This window comes from Hylaeus volcanicus, chromosome 7 (assembly GCF_026283585.1).
Source record: "Hylaeus volcanicus isolate JK05 chromosome 7, UHH_iyHylVolc1.0_haploid, whole genome shotgun sequence".
Lineage (NCBI taxonomy): Eukaryota > Metazoa > Arthropoda > Insecta > Hymenoptera > Colletidae > Hylaeus > Hylaeus volcanicus.
In genome coordinates this window covers 5,254,212-5,266,843 of record NC_071982.1, presented here as the reverse complement: position 1 = coordinate 5,266,843, position 12,632 = coordinate 5,254,212, and the positions used below count along the sequence as shown (strand labels likewise).

Below are 12,632 nucleotides of genomic sequence, written 5' to 3'. Positions count from 1 at the left end.
CCATAGCTGAGCCCAGTAACTTCTAACCCCTACTGCTGCGACCAGTACACTATGGCATCATTGTCGAGTACACTCTCTAGCCTTCCATAGCTGAGCCCAGTACCTTCTAGCCTTCATAGCTGATCTCGGTAGACTCGGTAACCTCTCTAGCCTCCTATAGCCTCCCGTAGCTTCCATTACACCACGTATTTCCCAGAAACGAAAGATCCCTTGCTCCTCTTTCCTCACCACCCCTCGTTCAGGGTGCCCTCCCTTCATCTGAGGAAGGCCTGAGAAGTCATAACGCGCATCGGTGCCCAAGAAAATGTCCCTGAATTCCGTCGCAAAACAGTTCGCTGGACGGGATAGCTCGCACAGCCCCGAATTTTGACGCGTCCCAAGCGGTTATCGTGGGTCGAGTCGCAAGGGTTGGCTCGCGAATCGATCTGGCCGTCGACTAGCCGACCCTTTTAGGCTGATGCTGCTGGCCTGTAATCACGGTCGAGATAAAGTGGATAGGAGGGTCCCGTCTCGAACGAGAACGGAGAGAGAGCGAGCTGAGCTGCCGGCAGCGCGGAGGAGAGCGTGTGGGTGGCGGGAGGGCGCCACGGGGGACCCCCGGAATTAATTAAACGGTCGCTCCCGCGCAACCCCTCTAACGCGCCAAAAGTTCGCGTCGTTAATTCCCTCTATCTCCCTGCGCCGCCGCGCGGTCCTTTGTCTATAAAAGAAATATCGAGCGACGGCCAGGTGAAGAGGTATATTTTCGAAATTTCTTTCTTTTTATTCCATTTACTTCCCCCGTTCATCGCGAGGTACTTTTGTTTTTACATTTATTAAAATTATCACTCGGGTAAGTTTGTTCGCGTGGGGTCTCCTTTGTTTGGGTCAGGCTCCACTATCCAGCCGTGGAATTATCTATTCGTTAAACGTACAAATAATATTTCCTCTTTTTTCCTTCTTGTTTCTCTCGAGTAAGAAAGCACAATGGAATTGTTATTGCAACTAAGGAGCTGAAATATTTAATTCTGGACGAAACTCGTGAATTTCCCGTCCGCCAAATGAGAAATATCAAAATGATTTTTCGTTTTAACGAGAAATATTTGCTCCCCTTGAATATTCCACGAACAAAGCACTGACGCATAATGGATTGATGCGCATCTGCCCTAAAAAATGGCACCAAGAATGAAATAATGAGGAATTACGAGAAAGGTACGGGCAAAAAATAAATTCCGTTTTAGAAATACAAAATAAAATTCGTAACACGGTGAGTTAATTAGCACGAAGAGCGAGCGACCACCTATTGTTGGTCCAATTCGTCGGTCGAAATCGATAACGACGCAGAACCGGTTTACACGAGAGATTTTGCCAGAGTTTACTTACGAGTTTGTTACTCGTTACACGAATTGCGCAACGTTCGATCGTTTGGGTACACAGACTGCACGCTAAGCTCCGCAGAGTTACGTCTGAGTATTATTCTGACCGAACCGCTGGACGTCGGTGAAAATATTCCAAGATCAGGATCACCGACCGTGTCAAACGTCTAAATCAACTGTTGACATAAACGTCTGGGGAAACAGTTCGCGTCCCGTTTAGTGGCCGTTTCAAAAGCAAACTTAGATTTGCGAACCTTTGCGCCACGTAACGACTATTAAAATGCTGGCAACGCTGCTACTCTTCGGGCGTTAGTTTCAAACACGTCGAATTTCACGGTTTTAGCAGCAAAAACTTTTCGTGCGAGATTTTCAGATCCTTGTATTTTTAAAGAAATATATATTAAAGTGTTGTTTAACTCGGATTTTGTCGCTTGCTTTTGTATATTGTATGTGATAATAAATATGTAAATACTTCTCATTTATTTGAAACGGTTAATGATTAAATGTACGATTTCATTTTTTATTTTGTCTTCGAGAAGAATTATTTCGTAGATTTTAGTTTCAGGGTCGAACAGTTGAATCAGATACGGAGTACGTTTTCGATAGGGCATTATCGACTTCTTCCGACAGCGACTTTCGCTCGATGATCTTCCGAGGTCGCCAGAGATAGGAGTCAATTCATTTTCGATTCAGCGTCGTTGACCGCGTTTCTCAAGGACAATCAGCGCGAACCGATGACAGCTTCTTTGGACACTTAAAAAACCTAATTGGGGAACGAATGTGTAAGCCTATCGCGTTTCTCGAACCATCAGGCATCGTCCAACATTTCTGTTTCTTTCATTTCGTTTCACGGAACGAGATTCCTCTACGTAAAGACTATCCACACAATTCCAAATCCAAATTTAACGTTTCTGTTGAATATTCTGTTAGGAATTCCGACACTGCTATCCTAAATATTGGCGTGACGAGAGAAAAATACTCGAAGAGAGTATAAGCCAGGTAATTTACAGAAACACGACCGTTGATTCCGAATCCGGAAGGCTGTCGGTGGCGTTTCAGACGTCGAACGGACCTCGAGAAATTTCTGGCGATAACCAAGAAATCTCGAAATTTTATCGCGACAGTTTCGCCTTTTCCTCGATACCGAATCCCTGGTCCTGGCTGGAAAATTACTTTCGCGCACGGACGACAGCCGACAAGCTGCGAATCATACGCGAGGGACTTCGTTAGGCCGGAAATTAATTATCGGCCGAAGCGAGACCCTCGCCCATCGTTCGACCTCCTGAGATTAACGAAGCTACTCCGGAGGACGTTGATCTTAATCGATCTTCCGATTGACACTGTGTATCGTCGCCCATTAATTAATCCGCCCCCCCCCCCTGGCCGATACTCGTTATCAGAGATCGAAACGGTACGTGGCATCGATAAATTACTTGCATTTCTTCAGAATTATACTCATCTGCGATCTCGTTAATCCCAGGTGCAGAAATTAATTTCGTGCCGCCGCGTTCGATTGTAACTGTAGCTCGAGTAAAAATATTTACTCGTCGTTTCGTAACGTTAACGTTTAAATAAAAGTATTCACTGGCCGTTTCATTATGTTAGGTACCCGGTCGTAACCCATGCTCCACAGTAACGAAACACAGAGACCGCCTCGACGTCTCAAATGCGACGTCTCTGTATATTCGGAGCGTTCGTTGGATTTATCTTCGTTTACTTTTTCGGGGGTGGAAATTCTCTTTTACAATTGAATCGCGAGAAAGGGGTCGACGGGAGCAAAAAACGCCAGAGATATGACGCGTCGCGACTATTCGAGTTACTCCTGGGACATTGATAGAAAGGAACGGAACAAAAGGGAGGCAAACTCACCGATCGTGGTGATTACTGTGAGGGAGTAGAGAAACGCCCCGGCGAAGCTCCATCTCTTGTTTTCATCCGCCCCGTCGTAGCCGTTCTTTATGGCCGTTACCATTTTCCTCTGATAGTTCTCGAGAATTGCTCGGACTTTCGCCTTCCAGATCCTCTCGGAGAACACGTTCTCCTGAGCAAAAAGATGACCGAACGTCAGCGACGAAGATTAGACGCGACGAAATGCACGGCTGATAAGGGGAGCAACGTGAAACAAAGTCGACTTAGGTCCTAAATCGTACCAACAGGCTTTTATCTTCCAATATTACATACAGGGCGTCCTAGAATTAAGAACCGGGAATGGGGTGGGGGGAGGGGGGGGGTAGCTGAGACGATTCTGAGCAACAATTTCCTTTGCAAAAATTTCGGATGTGCCTTCGTTTTTGAATTATTAACGAAAAACCACCGACCAATCACAGCGCCCGAGTAGCGCGAGCTCAGCCGCGAGTGGCTGGACCAATGGCTGGCCCGGAGCGTCCTGGCTCAACCACGAAAGTCGAGGTTGAGCGCGCGCTGTGATTGGTCCGTGGTTTTTCGTTAATAATTCAAGAACGAAGCACCATACGACATTTTTGCAAAGGAAATTGTGGTTCAGAATCGTCTCAGCTACCCCCATTTCCTATTCTTACGCTAATACTGGGACATCCTGTATATCTATTGTTACATGTAGAGAAATTGGTGGTGAATTGGGGACATGAAATTGATGAAAAAAGTTTATGTAGACATATCCCCTATTCGATCTTGTTTCCAATATCCAGTGATAGTATATACTAAGAGTGCTACCCCATTTGATCATAAAAAGCACCTGCAACGAGCCCCCCAGGTAACTTTCCAGCCCAAAATACCCGAAAGCACATAGTTAACAACGAACTGGCCTATCGTGATTGATTTTACTAAATTGTTTGTATACAATGCCCGACGACTCACCGGGGTCCTTGTAATCTATCGAACGATTGGAAGAAGTCCAACACGATTTTGGGGCGCGACGGTGTACCAAACAATTCTCTGCGAAATGGATAACGGGAATCCGATGAAGACTGTAGGTGGGAAACAAGGTCGAACATAGCGAAGCATAGAGACGGAGCAAAGGATGCAGTATTTGATGGCACACGTTCTGAAAATGAACGCGGAGGAGACGTAGGTACAAAAGCAATCCGCGGAGAAGAAAGAAACTCGTCACCTTGGATGTGAGCTCCCAGAGGGTGGCAGCCGTCATGTTTCTCAGCCTGATCACGTCCCCAGCTACGTCCAGGCTGTATCTACCCTCGATGTGGGTGAAGAGGAAAGCGCCGGCTATAGTGTAGCCAACCACCAGACACACTATACCAACGTTGCTGAAGAGGAAGGCTATCAGAGCCCTCGTCCAGTCCGCTATCCTCTCCCCCCACCGTTTCCGTCTTCGTTTTCTTCTTCTTCCGCTTCGACCGCGATAACTTCCACGCTGCCAGTTTCTGTCCGAAGACGAATACGATGGCCGATCCCCCTCCATTTTTCATCCACCATCCGAGATACACCGACGGTTTTCTTCGATCCGCTACCTCCGCTTCGCCTCTCTCTTAATATTCAGAAATGTTCTTCCACGAAGGAACGATTCCATGGAGTCTGGAATCGTCAGGGAACGTATCTGAGATATGCTACGATTTTTTTTTTTACTTAGAGACGCTCAACTGCCTTTCAACTTTCTTCCGTTCGGCACACACGAGGCAACGTTATTTTTTAGAGTTGCGGCTTCTTGCACAATTGCCTTTAGAATTTCATACGTTCTCGTTCTCAAGTTCCGAATAGGTGCCATTGCCCTAAACTCGGGGATTCGAAGGTGGCGCAGACCTGTGCAACATCTGGACACCGCTCGGAGAAAGTGTCGACGTTCGATGGGCCTCCGTGACACAGGCCATGCTGTCACCACTTGAAGAATTCACGTCGCTTCAAATTCCTGCTTATGAACAAATTATTAATATCCTTTTATTTTATACCTCACATATATACAACATCGATATTTCACAATATGTTTCGTAATTTTTATCTTCGCAGTAACGATACAAATTTGCGATGTTCAATTTCAGAATTTCAGAAACGTAAAGTATCTGCCTGTCGCCAATGTGTTAAGCCCCTTTAGGGTAAGAGACCTTACAACCCCGAAGATTCCAATGTTCACAACCTTTCCAATGAAGCACAACGAGGGATTTTAAATTGCTGCCCTCGTTTAGCGACGATTATTGCTAACTGTGCTCGAAAAAAGAGGGTGGAAAAACATTGAAACCCTCCCCAGGAGGGACTAATTGCAAAATAACTGCCCTGTTCCCAGCGGGTTTGCCAGGTTAACCTACGCGACAAACGTTGCACGGTTCGCGTAAGGGAACCGTAACTTGAAACTTTCATGCGTGACGAATGCCACTTGTCTGTGTAATGGGAGGACACACGCGACCTTCGGGATGAAAATTTAAGGCGCGTGAAATTTTCGTACTGTAACCGACTCGGGCCCCCCCCCCCCCCGTCATGGTGTACGCGTTTAAACTGTAAAACTAACCGAACCTCGAGCATCTTACCCGCCGTACGTTACGGTTATCGCTTCCCGTGCGAGAAAAAGTACCAAAGATATGAATACGCTTCTCGGAAAACAAGTATCAAAAATGAGAGTGAAATGAGTGCGTGCATTTCGAGAAGGACGCGCATTTATTTGCTTTCTCTTTACGCAGACTCTTGGAAGACGAAGAAAAACGTTAGAGGTAGTATTCATTTAAATTTTCTCGAGACTGCATTTTCAAAGTCGAGGGACACTCTAGCCTCGCCAATTTTCAATCTATCGATTTGAATCTATTTCTAATGTAATCGTCATATGTTTTCCTAGTCAAATATGTAAGATTCTTAAATAACAATGATATTTGTATTTTTTATGCAACGTTAAGTACCGCAATTCTTGGAAAATATTATGTTTTAAACGCTCCAGACACGACACGATCTGTCGTACAACTTGTCGTACTTGTCGTACAACTTGTCGATAAGTCGTACGACAGATCGTATCGTGTATGTGGCGTTTTGCTTTGGATCGATGCCATTTTATTAAAAATGTATATTTATAAAAACGACTACGTATTTCACGAGCTTTTGGACTAAGGAACCTAATTAATTTTGTTTCACTGTTCTAGCTCGAACCTAGTTCGAGTTATCGTTCCCACCATCCTCCTTTCTTTCGAAACGGTCCACTAAATATTGTTATCGCTTCATCCACTTCCCTTTAAGCTTGTTCGAAAGTTCTATGGCCACCCTGTGTAAGTCCGATGGGGTACCCGTTGCGCAAGGAGCTATAAAAGATTCAAAGGTCCCCCCGTCGAGGGGTTTGAGACTCACCGGTGCAGTCTCGCCGAAGTATTTCGGTAGCGTCATGAAAAAAACAGACTCGTAACACCCACTCCCGGTAGGTACAACATCCGAAGCCTTACCTGAGCCTGTGTAAACCGATAAATTTCCCCTCGCAGGCACGAGGGGGGGACAATTTACAGCAGTTTACGTCTCCTGACGGACGCTTCCTCTTTTCCCAGCTAAGCGGACAGAAAGACGCGGCAGAATGCTAAAAAGGGGACGCGGAATCGGTGACCCAGTCCGACAGAAAATTACAGTCGACGCGTTTAATGGAAAACGTCGTATCCCTTCTGGATCCCTGAATTATATCGAGACTATCGAGGTTCTGGTATCGACTTCGTCCGTGAAGAATCGGAAACGCTTAACCCGACCTATTGTGAGACCGTTCACGACCCGACGGAGAGCGAAAAAGTTCCCATCCGGAGTCAAATCCCCGTTTCAAAGGAACTTCTCGTCGTCCAGTACGCCAGAGGCCCGCTAGGACTCGTCCGTTTCTCGGAGCTGGTCGTCCTACGCGCCCCACGCGACACGTTCCCGAACTCCGTTAAGATTTCCCTCGTGGCCGTCCGTCGATCTAAACATAGACGCGTCTATGTCTCCGCCGGCGTTGCACGCTCTATCGCGACAACTCGCCACGTGTTGGCGCGTGCTGCACGCCTCGTCCCCCTCCAGACACGTCTGCGCTTCTTCTTGTAGATCAGCGTCCCCCTGTCACCCGAAACTCTCGCTGGGACTCGTTCATGCCACGACACTGGACTAACAATAAGCACAATCTGGCGACACTGAACACATAGGCGTACCTTTGGCCCTCTAGGCTATACGGCTAGCACGCGTAGAGAACTGGTGGCAACCGAACGCCTCTTACAGCTGAGGTCTACCGAAAGCTACTCGCAGCGTTTCATTCGGCAACTGGGATACCGTTCGACTACACCCATTGCAAGCTACAGGAATAGTCTACATCCGGGAACCGGTTACCCGCTGTCAGGGGGGCCAAGCGACCGTCTAGGATGACTATCTACAGCGATTAGCTCGTCGAGTAGCTTTAGGAAATTTGCGAGGATCGCCGGGGTCCTCCGAGGTGGCGAGATCCCGTCACACCGCGAGACTCGACGTATCAAAGTGTTCGGATTAATACCTCGAAGAGGGAGCCTGCCTGTTCGCGACCGCTACGGATAATTGCGTGCGAACGAGCCGCTTCCTCGAAGCTCCCTCGTACACTGATTCCGTGCCACTTCGTTCGACACACTGAAAATAGCGCGTCGCTAAAAATACCTGGTTCCAAGCTACCCGTCCCTGATCGTGTTCCGACTTCCTGGACACCCGGTAGACGGGAAAATCGTGCAGGAAGAGGGGCTACGCATCGTGGAAATTCATCACGTGCCAAAGAAGAGGCTACTGTTCGTCCTCGAGGTGTCTTCGACCCTTCTTGGCGAGAAATTATGAGCCTCTCTGGCTAATCTAAGCGTGGGAGGCGAACGGTCCGGTCAAAGACCATTTTGGAACGATTGGATTGGGAATATTAGGCTTCTGCGTAGATATACGGTGGTAGGATAGCTGAAAACAATCAAAGCGTGTAGTAAATGGAGCCGAATTGTATGGTGGGCGTGCCTAAAGTGTATAGAGGCGTCTCCAAATATTGTGATGGGCGGAGCTATGCGGTATGGTGGGGATAAACTCCGTAGACTACCTTGAGCGATTCACCAAACTCGTGATTCAAGCGAATTGCATTTACGGAACGAAATAAAAAATATCTTGTATCGTTTTCAGACTGTTATCTACGTATTTACAACTGTAGAAAAATAATAAAAACCTTGAAATTCAGAGTTGAAATTTTTTTTTTATTATAGCTACCTGTTCTACTCGACAAAGTATAAAACGTTCGCGGGGCGTCGTCATCTTTTCCAAGAATTAACTTAACGCAAATATGCTCGGTTGGGTGCCATCACTGAACCAGATGTTTAACTCGGATTCAAGCCCGATGAAAGTTCCGAAATCTTCCCGAGAAACTTTCAAGCTAATCCTTCCTTTTACTTCGATATACATTTTCCACGACCTGCTTCGAAGCGTTTACAGTGAAGTCGCCGAAATAATTGACTTGGGAGACCTACCGCTCAGCTGCACTATTAAAGTGGCTTCTCCTCTCCCCACGTAGTGACAGGATCGAGCATATCGCGTGAATCTTTGCTGTAACGTACTATGTCCACCGGAAGAACCAGAGGTAATAGTTGATCCATATTAATAAACAAAATTTTAGTCACTTCAAACCATTCTCCCACCTATGCAAAGGCGCCCGCGATGTTAGCTCCGCTCCCAACTTTCCTAGGTGACAGCACCATCCAAATTGCGCCATCTAGGTGGGAGAACGGCTTAAGCCTAAGAGAAGGAGGTTCTCCTTCGTGGAACTTTTTCCACCAAGTCGATTCTTTCGCTCACTTCCACGCAATTACCATCGGGAAACGATGATCTGAAATAGAAGCGAAGCAGATAGGGTAAATTTTGTATTGCCGGGAAGAAAAGAGATTCCAGAGACGGTAGACTACGCGATGGATATTCCACGAGCGTTCCTCGTCATCGAGTAAGATCGAGGGGCATCGAGAACGTAGCCCTCGAACTCGTTGTCGACCTCGTCATTGTATTCAGCGTCATACGCGTCGTAGTCGTCGGCTTCTTCCTCGTCGTCACTCTCTTTGATGATCCCGAGCCTCTTGGCGACGTTCTTCACATTGTTGATGACCTCCTCTTGTACCAGATTGAAGCTCATCGCCAGCAAAGCAATTCCAAATAGCAAGTACAACGAGCAAACCGCGATGCCTTTGTGCGCGTCGAGCTTGTACGCTGGCACGAAATCCCCGAACCCTGCAACACCATAAATCCCCCGATTCCTTACGATCCTCTATCGTCGTTCATTCTAATCGTCCAAGGCAACAAGAGAAGGCGTCAAAGGCATTCAATAAGCAGGAAAAGTGCATTTTCGACAAATGCAGGTCGAGTCCTCGTACCTGGACACTTGGAATGTCCTTCAAATTCAGAATAGATACACTCTAGCAAACCTTTAAGACACTAGAATACAGGGTTCGGCACGCTTGCCCCCATGGAGCAGGTCAACAACGAACAGCTTCCACCCCTTTCATACTAGTGCTGTGCCCCTACTTCGGTTTCCTGACTCTCCGCTTCCCCCACCACTCTATCTGCGAAACCACCGTAAAAAGAGAGAGCGTGGGGGGTCTTGTGCGTGAGTGGGGGAAGCCTCAACACTATATTCCCCTACACTATCAAACCCTGCACTAGAACATCACTCATCGTACACCGTCATTCAAAGCAGGAGACTCAAACGCAATCTTCAACATTGTACAACTCACCAATGGTGGTGAGGGTGATGAAGCAAAAATAGGCGGAGTCGAGGAACGGCCAGTCTTCCCAGGCGCTGAAGAGGAACGCGCCTCCAAATATGTAACTGACCACCAGGAACACGCATAGCCAGATAGGCACGGGCTTTATGGGCTGCCTATCCTGATCGTCTGTAGTGTAGTACTCGTATTCGGAGTCGAAATCTTCGGGATAAACCTGCCTGTGCATAGGGAATCCTCCTGACGGCATCGCGTCCACCGTTAGGGTGTCCCTTCTATAGGATCGAGCTGAGAAGACGATTACTCGAAGGTAATGCCATTGAAGGACCTACAGGAGACGGTGTCACGCGAAGATGCGCTTACCGACAGAGTAGTTGCTCCTGTAACGCTTGATCTTGCTGGACTGGGGTCTCCTCATGTTCTCCATTTCCATGTACACCGAGGGCAGTCGTAACGACGGTCCTGGGGTCGTCCTGTCGTAGTTTGCGGTGGTCCCTTCGACGGATAGGCATCTTCTGGGCAAGGACCTCGTGACGAACGAAGGCTTTTCGACGTTGTCTGTTTTCTCTGTTGTATCTCTCGCTCGCGATTTGCTCGAATCGTCTACTGCTGATAGATAATGCAAGAGTGTGATCATTATCGAGTGGAAGAGTAGGGTCGCCTAGGGAGCTGTGGCCTAAGATGGCCTAGGGACCTGTAGACTAAAGCGGTCTAGGACCCTGTAGTTGTGAGTGATCCTCAATTTTAGTTGCTCGCTACATTTAATCGCTATAATGTGGTAGCGTTTCTTGGCCAGGGAGCATTTATCGCGACATATTTACGTCTGTGTCCGGCGGAAGTCTGCCATTGTCGCAGCTCGTCCTGCAGGTCGTCCAGGACGTATCTGTTGCACAAAACCGCGGAATGGTCCGTATCGTTCGAGGATCGATTCATTACCAGCCTTCTGTCCAACGATTGCGTTGTCATCTTGGGGCTAGCTGAATGCATTGTTACATAGAATCGGACACTTCCTTTTCAAACGTGTCGCGTCCATGAGAAGTCTAGCTACCTCTTGTTCTCGGGGTTTCCGCTGGTAAGTCCGAATAGCGGCACACTGTCGCCGCCTTGAATCCTAAGTTTTGATTTCCTGGCGATTGATAGGGGCTCAGCCTCTTCTGATCCACGTCCTCGAATCGACGGGCATTGTACCTCCATTAAAACAAAAGAGAAGACACGTTGTCAAAGGTGAACAAATAGAGTCAGTAGTGAATTTAGTATGGTGGAAACTATGAACTTGGATCGCTACTAGTTGGGTGACTGTTGAGAATTCTTCTTCTGACTTGGATCGGGGTCAGAATAATCCAGACCACGTATCAACATAACCTCTCTATCTACGGATCTAGTTCCGCGCCCTACCGACAGAGAGCAGGCACGCACTGCGACCATGTTTGTGCTACAACATCAAGATGGCGTACTTGCAATCGGTGTCGGAGTACGAAGACCTCGTCATGCACTCTGACAGGCCCAGCGCTGAGTCTGCGGATCTCTGGCTCATCCTGATGGACCGACGAAAAGTGCCCCTGCTCGTCCCGTATCGCCTACTCAAAAATTCACCTTGATTACACGTTTATCGCTCGATCTCAGATCGCACTCGCTACGAAACAGAATGTTACCCCGATTGCCGCGTCGAATACGATCTGCTCAAACTGTGTCTCGGTCGCCTCTTCTTTGGTGGCTTTGTGCACACGTAACAGCAGACACGCCAGTATAAAAATCTGGAAATACGACGCACGGAAAAACGAAAAGGATAACACTTTTTGAAAGCAATACAATGGAAGCTGGTATTTAGGGCTAATTACCTGAAACTGGAGGCCATAATGTCGCCGATGTTGGAGAGGCAGAGCAACATCAGGGGAATCCCGAGGATGGCGTAGAATATGGTCACGACTTTCCCGTTCTTGGTCTTCGGAGCGATGTGACCGTACCCTGGCGGCGAGGAACGCTCGATTAGCCTTGCGTAATTTCCCGCTTGCGTAACGCGCAATTAATTCTCTGCTGAGACTTGAAATACCTTCGGGGAGTCAACGACCCCGTCGACGTTATTCCAAAATTTTTCTTTAAACTACGATTCTTCTTCTCTTTATTTGTAAAAGTAAAACTCTCCAGAGACCAAGGTCACCTCGCGCGTAACCCATAAATTACTATGCAAACAAAACTAAACATTAGCATTCGGAAGAATCGTCGAGGTCGGTCCAGCCTTCGATCCGGGATTTCGCAACGACCTTGTAACGACATCCGCCGTCTCAGAGATTCATTTTCGAGTCTGGGTCAAGGTCGTCGGGATTCCATCTTCGCTCAGTTCTTCCGATTAGCATACTCCTACGTCCTGACCCTCGTTCCCAATAGCGTGACATTTCCTGCGCGTCACGGTGCTCTGGACTCCTAACCTCTTCCTTGGGAATGAGCACAGGGCTTTATTCAAGTCAAGTTTTTATGTCACACCATAATCCTTCTAGAATAATGTTTCTCGAGGACCCACGTGGGTGAGTCCAGAAACCTCTAGCCCCCTCAATAGTTGACCTCAGTACCCTGTAGCTCCACAATAACTGATATCCTCTAGCTCTTCGCAGCTAAGCCCAATATGCTTTAGGCCCCCAATAGCTGAGCCCAGTGCCCTCTAGCC

At 47.6% G+C, this 12,632-nt stretch overlaps 2 protein-coding genes across 4 annotated transcripts in view; both read right to left on the bottom strand.

The window, feature by feature from the left end:
* LOC128879395 (TWiK family of potassium channels protein 18) overlaps positions 1 to 5,743 on the bottom strand; it is a 32,040-nt gene extending 26,297 nt beyond the window's left edge. Inside the window, exons 1-2 of one of the 2 annotated variants that reach the window (XR_008457624.1) lie at positions 4,444 to 5,743; positions 3,225 to 3,396 (exon numbers count right to left, since the gene is read on the bottom strand). Coding sequence is in view for 1 of the 2 variants with exons in the window: in XM_054128489.1 (XP_053984464.1) it covers positions 3,225 to 3,396; positions 4,444 to 4,752 (481 nt within the window). In the remaining variant the exon portion in view is untranslated. The remainder of the gene's footprint in view (positions 1 to 3,224; positions 3,397 to 4,443) is intronic. The other variant, XM_054128489.1, reaches the window with a different exon arrangement.
* A 2,621-nt stretch (positions 5,744 to 8,364) lies between these two features.
* LOC128879393 (uncharacterized) overlaps positions 8,365 to 12,632 on the bottom strand; it is an 11,197-nt gene continuing 6,929 nt past the window's right edge. The window contains exons 4-11 of one of the 2 annotated variants that reach the window (XM_054128480.1): positions 11,809 to 11,935; positions 11,623 to 11,724; positions 11,425 to 11,547; positions 11,019 to 11,158; positions 10,792 to 10,947; positions 10,334 to 10,579; positions 9,983 to 10,258; positions 8,365 to 9,479 (exon numbers count right to left, since the gene is read on the bottom strand). In XM_054128480.1, the coding sequence (XP_053984455.1) occupies positions 9,160 to 9,479; positions 9,983 to 10,258; positions 10,334 to 10,579; positions 10,792 to 10,947; positions 11,019 to 11,158; positions 11,425 to 11,547; positions 11,623 to 11,724; positions 11,809 to 11,935 (1,490 nt within the window). In that variant the 3' untranslated portion in view covers positions 8,365 to 9,159. The remainder of the gene's footprint in view (positions 9,480 to 9,982; positions 10,259 to 10,333; positions 10,580 to 10,791; positions 10,948 to 11,018; positions 11,159 to 11,424; positions 11,548 to 11,622; positions 11,725 to 11,808; positions 11,936 to 12,632) is intronic. The other variant, XM_054128481.1, reaches the window with a different exon arrangement.